The sequence below is a fragment of the Apis mellifera genome, linkage group LG3 (assembly GCF_003254395.2).
Source record: "Apis mellifera strain DH4 linkage group LG3, Amel_HAv3.1, whole genome shotgun sequence".
NCBI lineage: Eukaryota > Metazoa > Arthropoda > Insecta > Hymenoptera > Apidae > Apis > Apis mellifera.
In genome coordinates, this window is record NC_037640.1 from 13451976 (window position 1) to 13478248 (window position 26273).

Here is a 26273-nt window from a genome sequence, read left to right on the forward strand (position 1 = left end):
TTGGTAAAACAAATATACTTTCGAACGGTTAAACTTGCTCGACGCGACTTTATCTTTCTTTAATGGGAAATGTAAGCGAATTGAATCCACAAGGGGAGATGTTTCTCTCAAGATCATTAAAGATAACGAGCAAACTTCTTTTTCGTAAATTTTTTTCCAAGCTTCTTAAAACGCGCTCGGTCTCTCTTTTTTCTATTTCCCTCTTTCTCTTCACAGAGAAAGAGAGACGGACCACGACGGTTTTAAATTTCCTTTGACGCAACATTTTTTCCCGTACTTTCGCAACGAGCAACACTTTTAATTTCTAGTGGCAAAGTTACGAATTAATTTTTAATAATTATCCTTCTCGAACTCGTAACTCGACTCATTTCGTTCCATTCAAGAAATAAGATATTTTTCCAATTTACTTTTTCGAGATAGAACAGTATACAAACCGCGAAATAAATTGTCAGAAAAAAAAGAAACGTTACGTTTCGATGCTCGCAATTCCTCGAGGAACACCTTAAAAGAGGTATGTACCTGTCATTGTATTTCCTGCGCCGCAGTAGAAGTAAAAGCATCAATTAATATCGAGTCCTTTTCCAAACAATCTCACATCACGAAAGACTGATACCAATTGATAAATGTGTGATTCGTTTTTGAGATGTATTTTGCGAAGATGAAATCTTACGTGTGAAAATATATGTAAAAATGTATAAAAAAAAGGAGAAAAAATTCCGCGACGATATTAGCTGGAATTATAAAAAAAAAAAAAAAATTACTATATTCGTGTACGAGCTTCTTTTTCTCACGGTAATCGATGGATGCGATGTCGTCGAAACGTTTTTAGAATTATAACGCCGCTGTGAAGCGAATAATAATAATAATAAGCGTATCCGAAACGTAAAATAAAGAGCGATCGATTTGATCCGAGATAATTTCCAGAAATCGTAACGCGAGTGTTGGACTTGGTATACGACAGAGTAGAATGGAAACAATTTTCTATTTTCTAACGTACGCGCCGATTTCTTTCATTCCGATCGATTTTTATATGCACATGGATATTAATGTTTCGATAGGGGAACGTCGATAAAGAAGAGAGAGAAAAGAATACATCGATACAAATTAAGGGGATAATAAGAAAAGTGGCGGCGACAGTTTGTCAACAATTCTTTCCCAACTAGCTATAAGTTGTATGGTAGAATTGATGAAAAGTTTGAATTACTCGAAACTTTACAACAATTTTAAACCCGTTACATTCTTACTCTGGATTACGGATGATGGATGCACTACGCGCGAGAACTACGTGTCGATTTAACTGGATGATGAAGGATGATTTTGTTAGTTACGTACGTGCAGAGGAAAGAAAGAAGGGAAAAAAAAAAAAAAGAAAAAAAAGAAAAAAGGTTAAAAAGTGGAACATCGAAATCTGCAGAACGCACCTGGCATCCGTTGGCTTGTACGTGACGTCGTATTTCTCGACTTGTTCGACCTGACTCGTGCTCCAAGATACGCGCACGGACGTTGGATTCAGGAACATCACCGTTATATTTTCCGGAACGCCAGGAATACCTGTTACCGAGCCTGCACAAAGGAAACGCGTATTTGTGAGTAAAAAAAATTAAGGATTAAAATAAGAGGGGGGGGTCGACGCGATACGATAAAGAAAAAAACACGGTTGATCAATTTCGTTGAACAGTTTTCGTTAGAGACGAGTTTTAATATCGAGAATACAGCGATAGAGGGAACCGAATCGGTAAAGTCGGATAAAAAAGTGGGATGCACGCGTGGTAATATCGACTGGTAACACCGAGGTAGAGACCAATCTCTTGGTCGAACACCTATATATTTTCTCACTCGTTGAATCGGTCGCAACGGTGTCGTAAACCGGCCATCTTGACCCCGATTCTCGCTCTATAATATTTTTTCACCCGCATCGAAAGAAGACTTTACAAGACTTACGCAAACGTTACAAATAGAGCGCGGATTTTCCCGTTTTTATACGAACCAACGCGATTATTCTCTTCATAAATTCTCTTCGTAAATGTTCTCAAAAATTAAATCCAATTTAATCGATCAACCCAATTCCGAATAATCCGAATCGATCGAAATTGACTTATTATCGATCGAGGAGAGGGATTTACCTTAAAATCGAATCGAATCCTGTTAGGATAAAGTTGGAAAAATTTTAAACTCGCTATAATTCGGAAGATAATGACTTTTGGCCGACGAATGGGGGATCGTTAGAAGCGGGGAATCTTGCCCTTTAAAACGCTCTTTCGTTTATCCCGATACGACTTCCGGTTGCCGAGATATCGTCGCGTAAAGGAAAGGACAATTTTTAGTCGTTTATTATCTCTCGCTCGCTCCTCGCCGACTTATCCTCGGAGCTCGAGACTTGCTTCGCCATCTCTGCGCAATAAACGTTTCAAACGTTATCTCGAATATTTCTCGAATACGCTTGCTCTACTCTCGATCGTAGAGATACAAGTCGTATAGGCAAATAAAAATTTCGCGTAGAGTAAAATTTTTCCATTTCCCTTCTGATCACGCGCGAAAAGTTTTCAAGTTTTTTTCATTCGTGACTTTGCCCGAGCGTTTAATGGTTTATTGTCGCGATATAAAGTATTACGCGATTTAGCATATGTTTAGCGCGTGTTACGTAGCAACGTGACATAGCTATGTAAAAATCCGCAGTCTAGTTATAAGATATGCACGCCGATGAATTTTACGCCGTTGAAATTGTAACGCGAGAATCGTAGATTTTTTTTTATCGATCGAGCAATTTCGAATCGACGATTTCGATATCCCGAACGAGACGAATTTTTCGTCGTTGCGGGTTAATAATAATAATAATAATAATAATAATAAAAATAAAGAGAAAGGGTGAGAAAGTTGATCTAAAATTTATTTCTAATCTATGTAACGTTAATTACGAGAGAAATATAAAGTATAAGGTGGTGTCAAGTAAAAAAAAAAAAAAAAAAAAAAAAGAAAATAAAAACTTACCTACGAAACCAGCTCCTTGTAGGAATAGTATAGTGGCCCAAAGGACCATGCCGCCAAAATGGCGGGCCAGGTATGGACCGCGTATTCTTTCGCACACGTGTTTATCGCTTTTCTTTCCTTTCAGAGACGCGCCGCCGTCTTGTTTTTTCCCTACAATCGCTGGACGTTTCGCGTGCGATGCACCTCTCTGAAAATTGGTGCTCATCTAGCCTCCTCTACCGTGCTGCATTCTTTTTCTTTCATTCCACACCACACTCACTACAAAAAAAAAAAAAAATACACGCATGCACGTAAATATCAATGACTAGAAAGAGGAAGAAACATACGAATCCATTTATTACTCTATTCAAAAATATATCGATATATATAATTCGATCTTTCTACTACAGAAAAAAATCTGTTTTTTGTTTTCTCTTTTTTCTTTTTATAATGAAAGGAAGAACAAAGAATCAAAGTTTGGATACGATAAATTTCATATAATATATATATGAAGATAATACGAAAATAATAAATTCGAAAGAAACGATACCGTTATTGCGGGGCCACTTCTCCCAAGAATTTGCGGACGAAACATACTTGCATCTCTCCGTCGACAGTGTAACGCGTCGACCAATTCATCCGAATCTACAACATAATCGATGAAACTTTGTGACGATTATCGCATCGAGTTGATCGTGCAACATTTATATACAATTCGATTTTCTTTTTTTCTCTCGAAATCGCGGAAAAAGGTGGCCGAATCGAATGGAATTTTTTTTTTTCTTCTTTTCTCCTATCAACGGTTATTGACGCGTAAAAAAAAGAAAACGATATAGACGGTAAATAAACAGGGTTATAATACGGAGAGCGGTAAGTAGGAGGTGACCTTTCCGGATTGTTCGGCGCGGCACACAACACCGGCCGGTGGCAACGAAAATACTGCGAGTGAACTGGTCGGTGTTAGCTCGCCTGCCTGCCTGCCTGCCAGCCAGCCAGCCAGCCGCAAACGTTCGAGCAACAAATGAAGCTTGCGGTTTATATTGGCACGCCTTTATACGCAGTCTCTAGAACTTGCACCGAGTAGCCGCAACTTTCCTCGTTTATCGTTCTCGTAACCAAGTTTCCCAAACATTTGATCGGCCGTATTTATTAATAAGCGAACCATTGCTACATATTCTCACTCTCGATTCTTTTCTCCTCTCTTTCCTTTGTCTTTCGTTCTTCGTTCGTCCCCGAATTTTTCTAACATTTAACGATTCGTTCCGATCGATTTCGTTCGTTCAGAATAGACGACGGATCGATGAAATCTGTTTGCCTTGAAATCATTCGCGACAAATCGAATCGTTTCGGATATAATAAACGGATGAAAGAAATGTTATCTCGATGACTTATCTGGGGATTCGAAACAAAGTTGGGATTTATAGATATAAAGATTTATAAAAATAGCTTTCCAATTCGAGTTGGTCCACGTCAATGAACCTTGCCGTGGTCGTGAGTCATCTGTGAAATTAGCTACGTATGGAAACGTAAAAATATCATTGTTATTGAAAGTAAACGCGAGATTATCTTTAACCAACGATCGATCCTCCAATTATTCTTGCACGTCTCGAAAAACGATCTTTTTTTTAATTTTAGAATCGCATTTTAATTCCGTATAATTCGATTATTCTCTCGTGGAATATAAACGAGAATCTTTCACAGTGATAATTAATCAATATTGACGATTATCTCGTAAGAAATAAATATCGTGTAAAGTGAAGAAAATGTTTAATCGAAGAATATTTTATTTATCCCGAAACGGTATTTTTAATTTTCGAAGCGAGCGATAAATAAAATTCGACTGAGACGAAAGAATCGAAGGAAATTTGCTCGCACGAGGATAGGTGTTCGCATGCTGTGAACCACGAAAACAGTTACGGATTCTCCGCATTGCGGTAACTTCCATTTCATCCATCTTTGCGATCCGAGAAATTCTGAGATTATCGAGAGATTCGAGCTATTATCGAAACGCCTTCAAATATTATTAATGATATAAAAAAATTCTTTAAAACTTGTATTTAAATTTTGTTTTTAAAAAAATCATCGAAACTGTTACTCGTTAATTGAATAATAAGAATATAATATTTTAATAATTCACTGGAAGGAAACGAACTCGTCAATGTCAATATTCACATATGTCAAGATTTTGAGAAAGATGAAAATTTACGTAACGCACGATATCCAGATTCCAATTTCTAGAGTTCGCTCTTTCGAAAATTAATCAGGATGGCGATGATCGACTCGCCAAATTTCGTTACTTCGTTACGGCGTTTTAACGTTTCGTCGATATTCGGGAAACGACAACGGCTTTCTTTATCTTTCACGGTTCATAAATCGAAGAGGAAGTTTATGGATGCGTTACAATCTCGATTGATTACGCTTTCGACATTTACCTTGTACTCGTCGAACAAATTTCTACACATTTCCAGACGTTTCTCTTATTCGCCGGACAACGTACTTTCCCCTGCTAGACACGCTGTCTCTACGTATTCCTACGAGAATATGGCGGCAAACGAGACGATTAATCTTTCGGGAAACGGCGAGGCGAAAATACGAGGCGAATTTTTACCTTGATACTCGATGCATTCGAAATCGATCGACACGGATTACGGTTGTCACAGATGGTGTATAAGAAATCCGTTTCAAATAAAGTAACACACCGTGCACAGAGGGAATAATTTATAACGTACGAGTCTTTTCCCTTTTTCTCTATCGTGTTTCTCATCTCGGCCAACGATCGTTTTTTATATATCTCGCGATTAGCCACTATTACCGGAAATGGGAACGGAAAGAGTTCAAGGCTGAAACATTCGCGCCGATATTCCACGATAAAAACGCTAAAATTTTCTATTACGAAACCTTAAATCGATTACCGATCGAGTTTTCTCGTCGTTGATGATGATGAAAAAAAAAAAAGAAGGGAAAGAAAGAAAAAGTAAGATAAACGAAGATAATGCATCCTCGTCGAAAGTAAAAACAGGATGTTTTCCGGTCGGCTTGAAACCGTTCCGACTTCACTTTCTAAGCCAAGAGTCCAGGATATATTTCGTTTCGAAATTTCCGTTTCTGTTTCGTTTTCTTTCTTTCTTTCCTTTTTCTTTTTTCTTTTGATAAAGCAAAACTAGCAGTAAACGACTTTCGCTTTCATCCGACGATTAGCACGACCACGAATAAATGGCCACAGTCACGAAAACTCGGGATACGAGTTGTTCCGTCGCGAACCATGCTCTCGGCTAAATTCCACCGGATAAACAGGATAGATCGAGATTAGTATTCGCCAAGTGCGCGGGTTATGTTAATCGATTTTCCTAGAAATGGAATAATTTTGAATTTTAAATTTCGGGGAAAAATCGGGAATCATTCGCGTTTAGATGAATTTCGACACCACCCTGTGTGTACCGGCCGAGCCTCGAAATTTTCAGTCGCCAAGGAGATGGCACGCGCCGCCACTTATCCGCGATACACACGGTAAAGGAAAGCCTCGTTTCGTCGTCCCGTTGAAAGATTAATTTTCGACCAGCCAACGTATTCTCGTCTCGTCGAACGGTGTACAGATGTATATATATAGATGTTTCGCGCACTTCACCGTACGTTACTCGCACAGCTCGTCACTCGTGCCACGACCGATACACGGGATCGCCGTATACGAAATACGAACGAAATACGCGAACGATATCCCGCGCAGGATCGTTGTTGCATCGTAGAAGGAATTAGACGCGGCGCGACGAGCGTTTACCGACGGTCCACCTTCCCCCACCTCCTTCCCTTTACGCGTGCCTTTTTCACTCGATGGAGAAGAAGAAGAAGAGGAGAAGAAGAAGAAGAAGAAAGTGCTATTTCTGCTGCGGGGGAAACCACTTCCCCGCACCAGATATGCGGCAGAATGGTAATGGAAGCTTTTAACCTAGGGAATATAATATGAGAAGTAACTGAATCTAGGGAAAATTACTAGACTCGATTCAAATTATATCTTTGTCGCGTTAAACAACGATGAAAACGAACAATATTAGTTAAGTCGTCGTTTAAAATAAAGAAAGAAGAAAAAAGAAACGTTGGTTGAATTGTAGGAGTTGGAAAATTTCAAGAGAACTATCGGCACGATCCTTTCCACTTCTTCTTTTGGGTCGAGCGTCGTTTCGTGTATTCTTTTCTCTACGTTGGGAATATGTTCCAAGGTGGTAATGGTATTTATTCTTCGAACGTGAGAACGAAATTTTCGCGAGACACGTTTCGTGAAAATGGATGGAAAGAGAAAGAAAAATGGATAAGAAAAAGTATCGATCGATACGATGAAACGATATGTAGAACGATTATCGAGAATGTAGGCGAATTAACGAGATCCCGCTCCGTTTCGATTCTTCGGCCGTTTCGTACGGCTTTATCTCGTTTAACGCAATTATGCTGATGTGTGCAATAATATTAGCATAATTGACCGTAACTCGACTAGTCGCGTAAACGACTGTAGCTCTATCTAAATTTAACATCACCGTTAGCCGAAGGGATTGAATTAATCATGGTAAAGCTCGACAAACGAAACGATATAGATTTTCACCATCGATTAAGAATATCACTGCGTAACGTAATTATCATCTTTTTTTTTTTTCCGATCTTTTCTCGCTCTAAAAAAAGATTAGATTAAATTTATTCTCTCTCTCTTGCTTTCGTCACGAAATTAAAATCTTTCGACAGAAGAGTTATAAAAATTCTATATTCGAATTTTAAAATCCTTTTCGAAATTCGAAACGAAAATCGATTTCAAAAAAAAAATAGAATCGAAAGATAAGGAATAACGAGAGACGTCTCCCTTCGGGATTTCGAATTTTTTTCCCATTTCCCTTTATCCACGGATATAGTCTTCGAAGGGGAAGAGATTTCTTGGGAAGGAAAGAAAATGGGGTATTGGAAACTTTTCGCGAAGAAGAAGGAAAAAAAAAAAAAATCTAGTTAACGAATTCCGGTCGGATGGGGAAAAGAGACGAGGGTGTACGGATCGACGCATGGTAAACCGTTTTCGAGGGAACCGTTTATATCGTATATATTTAGCTTTTGTTTCCGGTCGGATAAGCTCGATATTCGGGAAGAGAGGAAAGAAGAAAGATTTCGGTGGACACGTTTATCTCTATCGATCGTGAACGGGCCAAGCCGGAAAATGGCGCGATGGTAGAGGCGATGTTCCAGAAACGATTGCACGGCTATTAATAATTGAGGAGGAAGGAGAGGAAGGAAGGAAGGAAGGAAGCAAGAAGGATGAAGGAATTTGCAAACGCGTTTCCATGACACGGATTGCCGCTCGTTCGAACGGTCGATAATATCGATCGAGGCAAATGGGAAATAAGCGGCCGCTAATGCTGCCGCACTGCTGCCTACGACACGCGCGCTTACATGTGTATCGAGAGTGCACGGCTTCGAAATCCCCTCCCCTCTCGCCGATTACGCGTTGGACAACGCGTGTCCCACGCGACGGCAACTAGGCCGATCGTCTCCACGCCGGATTACCATCCGAGCAAACGTGGAAACGAGGCTATCCACCATATCTCCCTTCCCTCCTCCCGTCCTCCACCGATGTAACGAACTTTTTCGAACGCGCGCAAACGCGAGACAAAGAAACACGGCTTCGTTTGCACGCATAGCCGAATATCGCCGAAGTTTACCGATCAAGTTATCGCGACAGATCCGAAGCGTAAACGTTCGTCTCTCGAAAAACCACTTGCGCGCGAAGTACAGGCGAGAAGATATCCCCCTTTGAATAGAGCGCAAGGTCTCACGTGCTCGACCTATCGTACCTACGCTACGGATTATATTTATATCCGCGTATTAAGGACGGAATAGCGAGCTCTTTCTTCGAACAGCGATATATCGATTTTGAATTTTGAATTTCAGGATGAAGAGAGAGAGAAAAGAAATTTGTATCGGATGAAATCGAAATCGAAACGGAGGAGCGTGAACGAAATATAGACGATTCGTGCACTATTCGTGGAAAGAATGAATCGATATAAATTCGTTTAAAAAGCAAATGAAAGTGATAACTGAAAACAAAGAAAGAAAGGGAGGAAAAAATATTTTTTCGATAATCCGATAAAATTTTTCTTTAGGGATTCTTTTTTTTTTTTTTGATATAATAATTTTCGCCGCATCAAAATAACGCGGAGAATATTTTCGAGTTAATTTAAATATCGAATCGAATCGATGTATCGAACAAATTAATTTACTTTGTCCGCATGAACTATTCAAATTACCATCGTCACGCTTTCCTACTAATCGTTATACAAGTTTGATAACTGCATCAACTAAAATTTTTTATTTTTCTTCTTTTCTTTTTTAATAAACTATTCGTTAAACTATTTCAATTTCATTTCAATCGTTTTTCTTCTTTTTCTTTTTTTTTTAATAAAAAGAACGCGCAACGAGGTATGTTTTGACAAGATGACGTATAAATCCAGATATACATGGTATATTGTTTCAAATAAATATACGAGTAGATAAATAAACTTTAATCGGGAAACTTTCTACTTTCGCGTTACTTTTTTTCATTATCAATCCGAGACGAGAATAACTTTATCATTATTATGGAAAGTTCCGCCAAGATATTAAGTAGAGTATAATTCGTAATGTAAAAGAAACGCGAAATTTTTACTTTACGTTCGATCTTCGATACGAAACATTTTTCATATCAAAGGAAAAAAAAAAGGAAGAATTTCTTTACGATTATTCTAAAACTTACCATGGATGAACCAAAGATATATGATACCTCTTCTCGTGAAATATTTGCCGTAAAAAAAAAAATCCAAGAAACAAAAGTTTCAAGACGACGAGATTTTTTTTCCCACGTTGCGTTGCGTCGCACAATTTCCCCCTAGAAACTGTATCTGTACGTCACGAGGAGTCCGTTAAAACGATCGAATTCTAGGGGAGGAGGGGCTGGAATGAGAGGAATAATTTCGATGAATACCTTCGTCGCATAATTGGGAGGAAAATTTTCGAGGAAGTCTATTACAATATACCGCGAGTCTATTAATCATCCGAGGTAAGATAAGATAAAGAAAGAAACGAGCAGCTTGTTCCCCAATTTTCGAATTCGCGGGCAAATATAATATAACAAACAAGAACAATAAGATCGAACCGAATCGTCTTATTCTCTCCCCGATCCATCCATCCGCGTTCCGTACGTACGAGATCTCGCTCCTTCTCGGATAAATCCCCCCAATGAAGGGACAATGATCGATCTATTATCGGTCGTGTGGGACGAGAGGGCATGGATATCGCTCGACGATCCGACGAAACGCATTGCACCAACGATCCCAGTGATGGATTGCGGTGCGTGGACGCGATCAACTCGGCTCGCGAGCATCTCTCATTTTTCACGAACGGAAACGGTCGATTCGCGTCGAAAACAGCGTGTTGTATGTACGAGGTACGAAACTCTAGCCGCGAATCGAGGCTAGAGAGATAGCAGGAGCGAGGATGAGGGGCGGAGGGGGGAGGGGAGGCGGGGGGAGGAGACAAAAAACGGACGAAACGTTGACGGATCGAGGGAGAAGGGGGAGCAGCGAACGGTTGGGCAGCGAACAACTGAGAGACGGAGACGGAGAGAGATAAAGAGAGATAGATAGAGATAGAGATAGAGAGAGAGATAGAAACGGAACGAACGGAGATGCTGTGACGAGACGAGTGGAACGAGATTCGAGATGGACGAAAATCGGACGAGGAGGATGAGAGATTGGAGTTTTTTTTTTCCAAGGAGTGTAGAAAAAGTATACGAATGAAAATTCTCGGACGGAATGGCAAAGGTACGCGCGCGCGTAACGCCTGCTACGAAGGAAGCGGTACCACTGAACGACGAGGGGTTGCCGCTTCGTAGGCGCTTTCCACTCGCTAGGGGCTAGCCAGGGTTCGTAGGGTGGTGGTGGAACCAAGTGTCGAGAAATCACACCGCGCGGAGCCACTTGTCGACCTCCGACGCTTGCCAAATTTTTTTCTCCCCACCTTCCTCCCCCTTTCTCTCCAAAGAATATTTTCTCCCTTTAAAAATTCCTATTCCGTAAAATCGAATTGTCCAATCGTCCCGTTCTTCAAAGCACGAACAAAGGAATCGAACGAACGGATTTAGGGCGCCAATTCGATGTATATACATCATTGTTCTTTGTTCTCGCGAAATTGTGCGCGAAATAATTTTTTTTTTTTAAATAGAAAATTTTTAATCGTCTTCGAATCTTTTTTTTTGGAAAAGTCCTTTAAAAATCGCGCGTCGATCCCGATTGATTAAATATTCTATTTTCTCTTACGTGAGAAAAAGATTTGAAAAATGGATCGAGCAATGGACGAAGAACGAAATCGTTCGATAACGATGGGAAAATTTGGCATCGATTATTCAGAAAATAAATAATTATAATCTCGAGTTTCGTTGATACAGAATTATAGAGATACGGGAAGATGAATCGTACACATGAGATCTTGTCTAAACGATTACCGAGCATAAAGTCCCTTTGGCGCAGAGGATAGCGCGTTGGACTTCTAATCCAAAGGTCGCGGGTTCGATCCCCGCAAGGGATGATGTGTTTTGCATTCAGCGATGTCTGGTCTTTCTCGACCGTGCGGAACCGTTATTATTTTTGAAAAAAATAATTACGCGCAATATTATCGAGAAAACGAGGAAAATTATCTACTTTTCCTTTCATTTATCGTTTCTTTTTCTACCGTCGAGAAATATTACCAATTTGAAAATATTAATCGATAATATCCGCTATAAATATATTTCGACGTTCAAGTATTTTTTTTTTCTTCCTTTTTCTTCCTTTTTACCAAAAATTAGAGTTTTATTAGAGAATATTTAATTTTGATCAAATCGAATTTTTATTAATTTTAAATAAACAAATAATTGTATGCAATTGTATACGATATATTCGATTCGTATTTCCTTCGAATAATTACGAATTACGACGAGAGAGAAGATTCGTTTGAATCGTAGCTATCCCGTGGCGAAAACTCGACTCGAGCGAGAAAAAAAGGAATTTAGGGCACAGAATTTTCTATCTTCTCTTCGTATTCTTTGTACGTCGGCATTGAGCAGAATCGAAAGGGAAAATGTATGGATGGAAGAACTGGAGTAGAGGTTTTCAGGTCAGGTTAAGAAGCACTCGGTATTGGACCGAAATACGTAAACGTGTACAAGAAAAGAGTCGGATTTTATTCTCTCGAATAGCTCTAGATCGATCCTTGTTAAATTAAAACTCGAATCTTTTTTCGTTCCACCTGTTCAAACAATTAAAATAACAGGGAAAAATTTTTCCAATTTTAAAAAAGTTGTATCTAAAAATTCGATTTCGAACAACCTTCAATTACAATTCGTTCCTTCCCCTCAAATTTCCGTGGCACACCTGTTCCAAACACCTTGAAATTCGTCTACTCCGGATGCTCCCTCGAATTAAATACCCGCGAAGGGAGAGATCAAGCTCGACGAAGATATATATAAATAAATCGTGTATAAATACCCGCACGAATAAATATAGCAAAAGAAACGTGACAAAGCGACGAGTGTATTCGTTACGTCACGAAATAATTGAGACGTAATTCGAACACTGGGTGGTGTGAGAATTTGCACGCGTGGCGAAAGCGTGGAATCGTTTCCTCGTTGGAGGGAAACGAAAAAAAGGGAATGAAGGAGGAAAAAAGAGGACGCGACGTCACGCTCGTACGGTTTTATTTGGGAAAGGTGGCGTGGACGATGGTATACACACTCGCCGCCGCGAGTGTGTATACGCGCGCTTGGAAGGCAGGGTCGTAGGAAGTTACCTGGTGGGTTCAGCAGCGCTGAGCACGAGCCTATCGGAGGGATGGGTTTAAAGAGGCCGCGCGGCGAGCCTCGTAGCTTCGCAGGCTAGCGTGTGCCTCGACGCGGAAAGCCGGTTAGTCGGTCTCGATCCTGCGTGTCGTTCGCGCGTTTGTCCCGAACGTTTGTTTCTTTCTCTCTGGCCTTCCCTCCCTCCCTACCCCCCCTCCCGCCGCTAATAATTTCGTTTCGCGGTCCATCCAGAAAAAAAAAATTCCATCCTCGTCCCGCGTTTTACATTTTTTTACGCCACTCTCTCGTTTCTCTACCCATTTTTCCATTTGACCGTGAACGGGAGACACATCTTATTATTACACACGTGTGAATTTTCCTCCACGAAAATTTTTGAAGTGCGCGCACGTGGATAGGATTTATAACTATATACCTTCGGGTTCGAGTCTGCGCGTCAAAGGGTATGTTTTTTTCAATGCGAATTCACAGAACAACGCGCGCACGATATGTGTATATATACGTATATATATATACGTATGTATATTTCGCTTCCAATTACAATTGTGATAAACATCGCGTTGCGATGCGAATCGAAATTTTTCCTCTGCTCGTGTTACTTGCTCGTGTGTGTGTGCGCGCGTGTTTGTGAGCGTGTGCGTGTGTATGCGCATCGTACGTGTACAATGGAAATAAAATCGGGGGGGAAAAAATATGAGTTCCGAGACATCGACGACGCAACGTGTAACGTAACTCTGGATCGTGTTATCCTTCGCGTTTTCAACAACGCCGTGTACGTTTACGTTATACGCGCGCAACAGACGCGCAACAGTGGACAACGAAGGAAATTCGTTACGACAACGTCGCACGCATACGTTGCCAAATATCGATCGGTTTTTTTCTCTCCCTAACAGTTACACGCGCTCGAATAGTTATCTCTCTCTAAAAACGCTCGGAACGCCCTCTCGTTCGTATCCCATCTACCCGCCCGCGATTCCTTTCTAAATATCGTGCGAAGCACGTGACGAAGCACTGCTCGAACGAAAGAACCCGCTTTCGATCGCGCTTATGATTGATTATTATATCCGTGCCGATTAATTCTTCGCTTCGCGGTAAAATAAAAATTTATCAGATCCGATTGATCAATTTTCTCACGCTGTGCAACACACGAATGTGTAATATACAATACGGTAGAACGTTAACTCGTTTACCTTTACTCGTATCTTTGATATTTCGTTGATAATAACGCGGGATAGGATTTCGCTATCGATAACAATGTATATAACGAAGAAAGACAGAAGCAGAGAAGAGAGAAAGATATATAATAGAATGGATTTACACGGAGCGTAGCCGGGTCGCGCGAATAAATTTGAACTGACCCAAATTAACCGTGCGAAGATTCCCAAAGTGTAATCAAGTCCCGTAAGGAAAAGCGAATGAAATATACCGTTATCGATATATTCGAGAGATTTTAATTTTATCCCGCGTCTCCCTTAACATTTTAACGTATAAAATGTCCCCCTTTCTCGCATAACGAATTAGGTATTTTTTGTTACAGAATTCACTAGCCGTTACCGTGCCACGTTATCCGTAACATCGTAAATCGAATCGATCGCGAAACAACGATTGTGCGATTATCGTCGAAACTATACGAACGATAAACTCCATCTCGCGTTTCGCATCCTTTTTTCTTAATAATTTAATAATTTAATTTAAGTACTTTGTATCTCGAAGGAAACATTCGTATATTTATATCCAAGTCGAAAAGAGACTCGCGCGAATTATCGAGATTAGGGATGGAGAGGGGGAGGGAGCGCGACGCGGACGAGGCGAGGAGGTGCGTGGCGAGATTGAGACGAAGCGCGCGAAACCGCGAGTCGTACGATGAGGTGGCCGAGTTGGAGGCGAAGTTGCGCGCTGCTTACATAGCGAAGGAGTTGGAGGTGCAGCTTTTGGAGAAGGAGGCGGAGCGTCGCGCGGCCGAAATCGGGGAGCGAAGAAGGGCCGCGGAATCGATGCGCGCCGAGCGGCGAGCCGCGGCCGAGCGGGAGGCGCGGGAGAGGCGGAGGGGTGTGGAAGATCGGGCACGTTACAGGGAAGAGTTGATCGATCAGATGGAGGGGAAGAAGGAGGAGAGGAGGTTGGGGATGGAGGAGGCGAGGAGGGAGAGGGAGGTGTGGAGGGAGGTGGACAGGGCGAGGGAGGAGCGCGAGAGGTTGGAGAGGCTGGGGAGGAGGGAGGAGATGGGGGAGATGGCGAGGCGAGAACGTTTCGTGGTTTCGGAGATGAAGCGGATTCGCGGGGAGGAGGAGAGGGAGATGGAGGCGGCGAGGCGTCGCGAGGAGGAGGAATACTGGCGGGAAATGGGCGAGAGGAGGAGGAGGGAGGAGGAATCGCGGACAGTGGCGCTACGCGAGAGAGAGTGGACGAGGAGAAGGATCGCGGACGCGCTGATCGATATCGAGGATAGAAAGCGGGAGAGGGAGGCGTTGTTGGCCGAACTGATAACCGAAGATGTCAAGTTGGAGTTGTGGACGAGGGAGGAGGAAGAGGAGGTGGAGAGGGGAAGGAGGAAGGAGGAGTTGGCGGCCGATTTGAAGGAGCAGATCGTTTTCACGGAACGATGCAAGTTGAGATTCGTGGAGCGGGACAGGGAGTTCGCGGAGGGAATCATGAGAAGGATAAAGGAGGACGAGAAGATTGGGAGATTGAGCGCGGAGGCTAGGCGAAGGGCGCAACTGCGCTATCGAGACGAGTTGAATCGATTGATCGAAATTCGGCGTAAAATTCGGGAGGAGGAGATTCGGAGGACGAAGCGGGACCTGGAGGAGGAGGAGGAGCGTGAAAAAGCGAGATCGGATCGCGATAAGGAAGAGAGGAAACGATTGTTGGAGAAACACGCGCCGAACGTCGCTAACTTTATCGATAAAATCCCTCTTTCGGAACAGGAACGAGAGACGATCGAACGAATGCGAACAAACGCACAAGACCCGTGTCAATAAATACGTAATAAACGTAAATATTTTCGACTAACTTTTTGCAATTTATTCCCGTACGATTGTATATACCTTCTATGTATCCAAATACGCGAATATCATCATCGTCCTAATAAATAATAATAACTGTCGTACAACATCTCGAATTTTCGATTACGAACGAGTGCCTATACTTTTTCGAAAAAAATATTACGATCGCGACGAAACGCGAAATTTTCTTTACAATTTTCCCTCGATTCGCTCATCAAAAAAAAAAAAAGAAAAAAAAACGATAAACAACGAATCTTTCGTCCGCGTTCGCGACGAAATATACGTTAGTATACGTTTCTCGCGTGTCTTTCCTTCTTCTGAAAAGAATTCCGAATCGATCGATAACCGACTCCTCGGTCGATAAACGGCTCGAGTAACGACAAAACTTCTCCTCATCTTTCGATTAATTCCCTCCGAAACACGGATGTAAAACTCGTCAAACGGAGAGGAAGCCGGTTTAATACACAGTTTTACACAAATTCTATCGATCGTCGTATTTTCTTCTTCGAAACTCGATCTTATTAATCGGTATCATCGCGTTCGTTTTCTTCGAACTCTTGCACGAATTCTACTTCTCTTTCACGGCACGATTGAGAAAAAAAGAGATCGCGCCTCGTTTCAACTCGTCCTATCCTCTCTCGTGTTATCCGCTCGATCGGGTTCACGACAAATGTAACATATATACACATATATAACTATACAACGCTGATCCGTCGTAACGCGTTTCGACGTTATCGCGCGTTTCATCTATTCGAAATGAAATTACCGAGAACTGCTACTCTGTAGTGTAACCTATGCACAGTTATTGTTGTGCGGTACGAAACGACGTGTTTCGATACCGTAAGCCATTGTTTCTTCGACTTTTTTCTTTTCTTTTTTTTTTCTCGTCTCTTTATACGTCCATTTCAACGCGTTATCTCACGTTTGAGAATCGTCCCATTATTCCTGCCTAAAATGTACAACGCAAAGCACTCGGGATTACAAAGGACGAAATAGGGTAGAATAACGATGCACACCTGACAACCATCTGTGCTCGTCATCCTCTAGGGGATACGCTATACCGTACCGTATCAACCCATGCGTATCGTTCTCCGAGCTTCAAATTCAACCGACGGTTGAAACGGTTAAACGCGCGGTTTCAAATTCTCATATATATATATATATATATATATATATATATCCATCCGAATGAAAATGAAATGAATGAAAATAGTGAGTTGCGTGGACGAGGTAAACGTTCGAGATCGATCTGGAAAATTATACACTGCTATGCTATTAACTGCAACTGTAGTTCGATTTCTTCCGTCTCGTTCGCTCCTCCGAATTCGTCTAGACGAATGCGCTTACACACACTTACTACACTAGCGCTACGCAGTGGGCGAAGGAATGAACTTTCTCGCGCGTAATGTATGCGGAGATCGAGCAGCCATTACGGAACGTTACTTAACACATTTACGAATATTACTCGCGACGCGTTTCTTCGATCGATCGTGACGCGTGGGTTCGTCGAAACCGGCCTGGCGCCTCTCCAACTCCTCCCTCCTCCATTCATATCCATATCGTGTAACTTGCAATCCTCTTTTTTTTTTTTTTTTTATTGTTAATGAGCGATAATGATAAAAAGAAGAGAAAAAACGATTCCACTGTCGTAATGTAATTATTATCCACGCTTTCCGCTATTTATATCGCGACGAGTGGATAAATAACGAAATGAATAATTTACGCGTAATATTAATTATTAATCTTTTTTTTTTCTCATAACGGTACACGCGCGCGCGATTTTTGAAATAAACGTCGACGGGTTACCGAGGTTCCGTGGTGTAGTGGTTATCACGTCTGCTTTACACGCAGAAGATCACCGGTTCGATTCCGGTCGGAACCATTTAATTTTTTATCTATTTTTCCGTACGAAACACGTGCAAAGTTAAAAAGTACGGAGAGAGAGAGAGAGAGAGAGAGAGAATAAGATAAGCAACGAGAGATGTTGTTTCCTCTTTTGTTTCAGATGCCGACGCAACGAGGAAATTAACGTAGGTTGAAATGTTGGTGTTGACATCGCTATGAACGAGAGCCGGTGCTACGTCGATTCGGCCGTGCTCGCTGAACATCAACCGTTCAACCGGAATGGGAAGGCACTCAGGTGTGATTATCCTAAACGCGCCCTATACCGTATCCTACATACATTATACGCGTTTAATGGCTCAACGCGACAACGGGTTGGACAATCGAGATCAATCTTTCAAACAATTTTTCCCATATTCGGATTCAAAATACGCAATACGAGAACCGACGATTTTCGATTTTTTTTCGTTATAAAAACAACGAAACGAAACAACGAGGAGAGAAAAGGAGGCAGGTGTAGCGGAACGAGCAACTCGGGACAAAATTGTTGGACGACCGAGCGTTATCGTGACGCAAATCACCCCCTCCTTACTCTCTCTCTGCTTCCTGTGCTACGCTACATCGTTGCTCGCGCTAAAAATCTTCCTCGTTTTCTAAAATTACGAGGATATAAACACTCTCTTTCTTAGAAAAAGCTCGAGAGATTAATCGGGGTTTTTCGTTTCGTTTCAAGGGGATCGAAGAAGAGCGTGCTGTTCTACACGACCGATTGCGGGGACGGGAAAGAAGATCTCGGACGCAAACTTCAGCAAAGATCCGTCTCTCTGGTAAGTCGAACGAAAAGGATCCGCGAGCGCGCCCTCGATCGACGAACTTCGAAATTGGAGAAACGGGAGGGGAGGGGCGAGCGAACGACTAAGCGAGAAGGATTCGACGTAGGGAGGCGCGTAGCGGCGAGAATCGGCGAACAAACCGTGAAATAATAATTCTCGCGAGTCCTACGATCGACCCTTTCGCGTCATTTGTTGGCTTGGGTCTTTACACGCGCGTGCGCGCATGCGCGCGCACACACTCGCGACACCTAGCGCAGTTCGCCTGGGGGCCCTCGGTCGACTAGAAAACCGTCAAACGGGTCTCTTTCTAAATTTGTATATTTGAAATCGCTTCTCGGCATCGAATACGCATTAACCACGCTTTCGTAACTTTCTATCGTGTTCGTGACGTTACCTCTCGACTCGAGAGAATCGCTGACTTATCCGTCATCCGTAATACGTAATTTGTATCGATGTGTAATACACGGGGAAAACTCTTTCCGGCCATTTTCCCATCGAAGATCGCGAAACTCGAACTTTTACTACTACGTAAGAAGCGTAGAGGGGGAAAAGGAAAGAACGCGTTCGATTGAAAAGAATCGATCGTAATTAATCGTATTATAATTCGCGAAGGAGGGGAAAGTTGAAAATTGATGCGATGAGAAATAATTATTGACCGTTGCGCATTGCGGTGAGAAGTCTCGGTCATCTCTCGTAAAAAAAATGTTGCGAGTACCACGGGTATTATTTTACCGCGAAGACTCACGAAGGTACCGACGAATACCGATCGTAACAGGAAAACCACGATCTCCTATATATATATATATATACGCGATACGAGATACCTGAATCGTCGAATCGACGATTTCTCTCACGAAAAATAATAACGAATTTTATTCGGTTTCCTAGACTGCTCTGCACACGGGAAATGGGACGCAACAGCAATTTCTAGAACCAAGAATGGCGCAATTGGAGACATTGGAGGCGAAGGTAAATTAAAAATTACGGATTAATCGCGTAAAACGTTAATTTTTCTAGTCAAGAAACTTTTTAAAATTTTATTCGTTTGTTCGTTCGTTCGTTCGTTCGGTTGGAGAATCACAACTCGATTCTCGATTCGCTCGGCCGCGATTATTCTTCTCTCTCGGAAAGGTTTTGTTTCGAAGGGTTCGTATAAAAAGATACGGTGTGTAGTTTTAACCGTAGCATCCCGACACGACGGAAGAAACCGAAGTCGATGTTTCGCGGTTATTGGCGGGTTCGCAATAGCCCCCCAGCTTTTTTAAGCCTGTCCAACCAGTGATTTATATGCAGATGCATGAACCAAACTGTGTTTCGTTCGGGGGCCCTTCACTCGCCAGTTTCGGAGAGACCGTGCGCGCGTGCGCCTTCTCCCATTAAAACTGCCCCAAGTCTACACATAGTCGCACAGACACACACACGGACGCGCAGTGGCGCAGCATTCTCCAAAATCACTTTTTTCTTACTTCGTGTCGTCCACCCGCTCCCGATAACCATAGATTCGAGCGAATCGAAAAATAACGTAAAAGTAAATAATAGAGAGCGTTTCAATCGCTTCAATCGAGTATACTTACAAAATGAAAAGAAAAGATAAGAAATGATTCGTATCTTTTCATCGTCTCTCTGCTCTTGCCTTTACGAACAGGTATATTTTCTTAATCCCGTTCTCCGAGGCGCGATTAATGCGCGTTGTCGGATTCATCGACTTCCTCGACCATTCGGATGTTTACGCCCGAGCGGACCAGCTCGGACCGAGTCCTGTTTTACCATCGGCTCGAAGGGAAAAGCAAAACTATAGAAAGAAAGAAAGAAAGAAAGAAAGAAAGGAGCACGCCATGCCGCGCGCTCCAACCTCGAATAAACGAACGAATCTATCTCTCGTCTCGACACACTTTGCTTTCGAAACGAGGAAAAGAAAATAATATCCCGACAATATAACTCGAGATAGAATTTTTATAGACGTTGAAAATCGTTGGTTACCTTAGCTTTCGCGTCGAGAGAAACGTGGAATTATTCCACGTACGGAATCGCTAGAGTCGAAAAGTACGTAGACTATGGTACGCCCTTGGCTCGAAACGCTCGCAGACAGATCTGGTCAGCGAGATTGCGGATCCAGGAGTCAGTGCCCTTTACGAACTCCAACGATATTCCAACGAGAGATTTCGTCTTCTTAACATTGCGCAACATTGTTCCTCTCGTTTTTCAACAACACCAGAAAAATATATAATCTCGCTCCTCTTATATCACGCCGATAAGAAAAATTGTACGGTGAACTATAAAGTATATAAATGGGATTCAATAGGGGAAAAACGAGCAAAACAAATTGAAATACGAAACTCTATTCCGTTCGGTCTTACCATCGCACGGTAAGCGGTGGCGAAAGAGGAGGATCTCCGTGCAATTTCGATGAAAAATTGACGGAAGACGCTGGAGACAGGGATCATCCACGTTTCACTCGGTAACGAAGGAGGGGAGATTCGCAGCGTCGAGTTCCATTTTTTTTTTCTCCCCCGAGATAAAAATAACCCCTTCCTTCGCCAATATTATCCTTCCATTATCCGTTACGCGGATAACGTTCTAATTATTTTCACGCTCCTCTTCCCTTTTACCTATATATATATATATATATATATATATATATATACAGGATATTTCAAACGAAAAGAATAAACAGATACGCTTCGTCGATATACACACAAGATTTTTATCTTAAACGTATTGACTTACGTTTGACAGTGTGCCGTTGCCGGAAAGTCACGCGTTTATGGAAAAAGAGGCGTTTTACGGTACTTGTACCGAAAGCCTTGAACTCGGAACTGCCTTTTGTTTTCTGTTACCGTATATACACGCACGTGTACCTGCAATAATAAAACCCGTGCACTTTCCGCGATTCTGCCTTCAAATTTCATCCTCGACGATAATCAAATTTTTATTATGTTAAATAATCATTCGTACCGGCCACAAATTCCCCCTCTATTATTTTTCGCTTTTTTTATCGCCCGCAGCGCTTCCTTTTCCCCGAGGAAATAATTTTTAATCTCGTATCCTCGTTCTTCCGGAGAGTGGAACAATGGGACAAGAACCGTACCGCGGTTGTTAAAATTAATTATACGCGTATATCTTTTTCAGAGAGAGAGAGAGAGGAGAAAGAAATCGTTGTTTTCGATTCCTGAACGAAATAATAGGATCGTATATTTTGTAACCGTAAATCTCGATCGAAGATAATCGGTTTTGGAAGAGATGTGTGGAGGAAGGAAGAGTATCCTTCGAATTTCGTTACTTTAAATGTAATCGCGGGACGGGTGGGAAGAAAGGATTCGGTTTGGAATGTTTGGGAGGATATTTCGTGGCGCGCGGGCGCGCAAGGTCCCCGGTATATCGGATCCTTGTTCCCGCGGCGCGCAGTCAAGGCCTTCGACATCGGCCTTCGTGTGTGCAAGCGCTGCTTTCTCAAGGACCATAGAGAGTAGTCGCGTGCAGTACCGATGCGCACGGTCCATTAAGTGATCCGCGCATTCCGTTCCATGCGTTTTCAACCGTTCGCTCCTCGAATTTCCCCCCCTCCCCTTCTTTTTTTTTTTCCTCCAGATGGCCAGCATAGAAGTCTCGTTATCGACCACGCCGAGAAGGAAGAAAGGCGGCAGTATTTCCGGCGGACTGACCTCCCCCGCCGGTCCCCATCGGAACTCGAGGGACCATTACAAGGAACTGGACGCTCTTAGGATCGCGCTGCGCGACAAGGAGAATATCATTCAAACGTGAGTGAAACGAGATCGATGAATACGATTAAGATATTGGGTTGGCAATTAAGTAATTGCGGATTTTTTTTAGAAAATCAAAGACAATTTTTTCGTGGAACTAAATAACTTTATTCTATAATATGTTGCCCATTTTTTGATCAATGACCTTTTGCCATCTTTCAGACAGCATTGTAATCCCACGTAAAACTTGTGGTTTTTATTAGCAAAAAAGTGAATCAGGTACGATTTGATATCATCATCGTTATTGAAATTTTTACCATTCGAGGAGTTTTGTAAAGATCGAAAGAAAAAGTAATCGGATGGTGCAAGGTCAGGACTATACGGTGGATGTGGCAAAACGTCCCAACCAAGCTCCAATAATTTTTGCCGAGTGACCAAAGATGCGTGTGGCCTTGCATCGTCACGATGGAATACAACACCTTTTCGATTTGTCAATTCGGGCCGCTTTTCTTCAACCGCATTGTTTAATTTCGTTAGTTGTTCGATGTAGACGACAGAATTGATCGTTCGGTTGGGTGGTAAGAGTTCAAAATAGACAATTCCTTCGTAATCCCACCAAACTGATAACAAAACCTTCTTTCGACGAATACCAGCTTTTGACGTTGTTCGAGCTGGTTCACGTGGCCTGCTCCACCATCTTTTCCGCTCGATATCGTTGTAAACAATCCATTTTCCATCGCTAGTTATCGATCGTTTTAAAAATGGATCATTTTCATTACGTTTCTTTAGCAAATCGCAGCTGTTAAATGCTTTTCTTTCAGTTCGCGAGGAACCCATGTATCGAGTTTTCGAACATAGCCAAGTTGTTTTAAGTGGTTTTCAATGCTTTTTTTTACTGAATTGCCAACTATCAAATAACAAAATGTATTACTACGCCAGCAAACCTAAAAATTCAACTGAAGCCATCTATGAGTAAAATCCGCAATTGCTTAGTTGCCAACCCGATAATACGATTTTCAGGTTGAAAGGGCAACTGTGCAACACGCTCACCAACAGATTGGCATTGCGCAACGGCGGCCCGCCTTTGACCGAAGCGGACCGAAAGGCGACCGAGGAACGGCTTCAGAGGTTGCGCCGGGACGCGGATAACAAACGATTAGCGATCAAGAATTTGAAATTGGCCCTCGAACGGCTGGATATCACCGAGTAAGTGACGAACCAAGCGTATCAATATAATATTATCAATATAATATTATATAATAATATAATATTATAATAATAATTATTATAATAATATTATAATAATATTATATAATAATATCAATATAATATTTTCAAATTCAATTTTCAAATTCTCTTCATCCTCTTCTTCTTTACTTCAGCAATATCGACGTTCGGATTCAACAAGCCGAGCTGGAGTACAGGCTCGGACGCGAGGAGCTCGAGCTGTTGACGCTTCGAGAGGAGAGCAGAGCCCTCCAAGCCGCGTTGGAATTGGCGGAGACCCAGGAGAAGCAGAAGAACGATACGATATTTAGGTATAAAAAAAAAAAAGGAAACTCGCGTCCAAAATGGAATTGGAAAATTATTTATTTCCTTTCGCAGTTGCATCTCGGGCCCAGCTCAGGCGACGATCCACGCGGTCGAGGTGAGCGCAGACCCGAAGAGTCCGCGCTTCGGAGCCGGGCCCAGGGAGGACACGCCCGGATTGTACGTCGATTGGGCGGTCGAGGATTCCGGGCTGTGCAAGGGGGATAGGTATATATATATCTTCTCGAGAAAGAATTCAAAAAAAAACGAATTAAAAAACCTTTCTCCTTCCAATTAAGCAAAGGAAAGAAAAGAGGATATCGTGTTTTTCGTAGAGGAAATTTGTTTGGGAGGAAAGGAGTGGTATCGGTGTGTAACAATGGAACAATCTTGGCATTTGGTTCCCAACCGGGTCACCGTTGCGTGAACGAGGGCCGGAAGTCCGCCGAGTACCCTCGCTAATTGCACCTACGACTTCGCATGACCCCCACGCATTTCCCTCCTCCCCTCCTCTCCTTCCGCCACGATTTCTCGTCCCTTCCCTTTATTTCCATCCATCTTGACTTGGAAATGCATAACGTGGCCTTCTTCTATCTTTTTTCCTTTTTTAATTGGAAGAGGAAACGATTTTTCCCTGTCCGATTAATGATTGAACTCGGCGCGATTGTTCGTTTAGAATCTTGGAAGTGAACGGGAAACTCGTGGTGGGAGCGGGGAGAAGCGACCTGGCAAGGCTGTTGGCCGTGGCACCCGACGCGGCGCAAATTGTCGTGCTTCGAAAGGGCGAATCCCTCACAGCGCTCCGCACCCTCAGGTCCGATAATCTCAGATTGACGCATAGGATCGGTTATCTGGAGGAGCAGGTGAGGGATCTTCTCGCGCCGAGCAGATCCGAGGTCCCGGCCGATCCTCCGCCTACCCGTCAAGAACAAGTTCAGGTAACAGGTCGTCTCTTGTCTTTTTTTAAGTAACGATTGTATTTGTAAGAAGATCTATTTCTATCTCTCTCTCTCTTTCCATTTTATCGTTTATCGTTTATCGTTATTTTATATGTTTATATTTTATACGTTTATCCTTTTGTTAGGTTTTTCAAAAAGGGCCACAGGTAACTGCGCTAGTCGCAAATCTGCCTGGTCTGAATATAAGAAATTCGATGGAGTTGCGGCAGAGCTTACCGACGGTAAGGAATAGGCATAGCGATCATTCGAAACGTTCGACAGACGTGAAAATTTCGAGCGAGCTTGATTCCTCGTTGGTTAGCGTTTCCAACGGTCACCACAAGTCGCGAAGTAAACAAAAACATCAGGGATCCTCGGTGACCGGGTCGACCGCGAGCTTGGATTGCAAGGACACGCAACCGCAACAACGTAGGAGACCACCGAGAGTCGAATCGGCTATGGAACATTTGTCTAACAATAGGAAAAACTCGTCTCGAGTACAACCGTTGGACTTTGATTCCGAACCGACTTATTATCGATTGCAGGTATTCGTAATTTTCGATCCATTTGATCGTTTCTCTTTTTATCGATCGTAGGTAATTCATAATTTTCGATCTGTTTTTATCGTTGCGAGATTTAAGGGAGAATTAAACATTTTTGCGCTCGTTTCAGGATTCTCAATCGCGAGCGTCGGAGAATTCCGACGTATCGGTGGCGTACAGTTCTCAAGAATCGAAATCACGTCCGGCACCACCGAAAAAACCGCTTCGATTGTCCTTGCATCGTGCAGCTAGTCTTCAATCCGTAGAAAGTGCGCCGCCAGCTACGCTTCATGACGTGGTGAAAAAACCGATAAAGAGAAATCATAAAAGTGACCCATCACCGTTGGAAAAAAGTATTCGAGCGGAATCGAACGGGGAAACGAATAATCAAACGGAAGAATCGTATTCTAACGCGTCTCAACCCCCACCAAGGACGCCGTCCAGAGCGGAATCTTGTCAGAGCGCGTTACGATGGCCTTCTCCCAAGCCGAGACCTCATTTAACATCTGTCACCATGGAAAAGTGGTGTTAGACCAGGGAAAATAAAACTCGAGTCGAAAACGAACCATCTTTTAACGTCATCTTCCATCTTATACGAAGATAGATTACGACAACTTTTATACGACGTGTAAATAATATTTTTAAACTTTTTTTTTAACGCGAATTTTACGAAAAGACTGAATTTTCATTTTGAATTTACGATTGATATAATATTTTTTTCCTTTAAATTTCACGTTTTTGAACGATAATTTTCAACGCGTAAAGTATTCCATTTGTATACATTATTATCTCGAATTGCGATCATTTAAATTGATCAATTAATGTCGAACAAGTTGTATTTCACAATTGTATACAAATACGCAAAAAGCGTAAAAAAAATATTATGTTCGTTCTAGAATCTTAGAATTTTTTCTTCTTACTTCTAAGCGATCGTATATAGCTTTAGCTCTTATATATATACGTATAACGTAACAATAATATCAAATCTATAATTCTAATATCTTTTTTCAATTGCTAGTCCAAATATGTATTTTATAATTATTAGTATTAATTCAAATATGATGAAATGATTATCGTCGT

At 42.2% G+C, this 26273-nt stretch overlaps 2 protein-coding genes and 2 non-coding genes across 11 annotated transcripts in view; 3 read left to right on the top strand and 1 right to left on the bottom strand.

The window, feature by feature from the left end:
* The window catches only part of LOC726188, a 25351-nt gene extending 14505 nt beyond the window's left edge, over positions 1–10846 (bottom strand). For 2 of the 5 annotated variants that reach the window (XM_026439857.1, XM_026439856.1), the window contains exons 1-5: positions 9728–10846; positions 3518–3612; positions 2989–3175; positions 1422–1563; positions 520–534 (exon numbers count right to left, since the gene is read on the bottom strand). In XM_026439857.1, coding sequence (XP_026295642.1) covers positions 520–534; positions 1422–1563; positions 2989–3175; positions 3518–3562 — 389 coding nt within the window. In that variant the 5' untranslated portion in view covers positions 3563–3612; positions 9728–10846. Of the gene's footprint in view, positions 1–519; positions 535–1421; positions 1564–2988; positions 3247–3517; positions 3613–9727 lie in introns of all 5 variants that reach the window. The other 3 variants (XM_026439859.1, XM_026439858.1, XM_001121944.5) reach the window with 2 other exon arrangements.
* Positions 1481–26096, top strand: LOC551510. 4 transcript variants are annotated; one of them, XM_016911139.2, is made up of 11 exons: positions 1481–1586; positions 17813–17947; positions 18383–18476; positions 19371–19451; positions 22071–22240; positions 23204–23389; positions 23566–23721; positions 23789–23941; positions 24390–24651; positions 24798–25196; positions 25324–26096. In XM_016911139.2, exons 2-11 carry the CDS (start codon positions 17868–17870, stop codon positions 25723–25725), a joined length of 1983 nt encoding a protein of 660 aa, XP_016766628.1. In that variant the 5' UTR covers positions 1481–1586; positions 17813–17867; the 3' UTR covers positions 25726–26096. The 4 variants fall into 4 exon arrangements, with proteins under 4 accessions (XP_016766628.1, XP_006569939.1, XP_026295640.1 ...); XM_006569876.3 differs by lacking the exon at positions 1481–1586 and adding an exon at positions 12881–13245; XM_026439855.1 differs by lacking the exon at positions 1481–1586 and adding an exon at positions 15627–15796.
* TRNAR-UCU lies at positions 11484–11556 on the top strand. The gene has a single exon. It is a non-coding gene; the product is annotated as a tRNA-Arg (tRNA).
* TRNAV-UAC lies at positions 17617–17689 on the top strand. Its single transcript has one exon. It is a non-coding gene; the product is annotated as a tRNA-Val (tRNA).
* Positions 26097–26273: the final 177 nt, after the last annotated feature.

What these genes read in the sequence shown, in the direction of transcription:
- LOC551510 (XM_016911139.2), top strand. Translation starts at nt 17,868, where the DNA reads ATGAACGAGAGCCGGTGCTACGTCGATTCGGCCGTGCTCGCTGAACAT. An exon ending in GAACGGCTGGATATCACCGA is followed by an intron (nt 23,390 to 23,565) that starts GTAAGTGACGAA and finishes TCTTTACTTCAG; the next exon opens with CAATATCGACGTTCGGATTC. An exon ending in CGACTTATTATCGATTGCAG is followed by an intron (nt 25,197 to 25,323) that starts GTATTCGTAATT and finishes CGCTCGTTTCAG; the next exon opens with GATTCTCAATCGCGAGCGTC.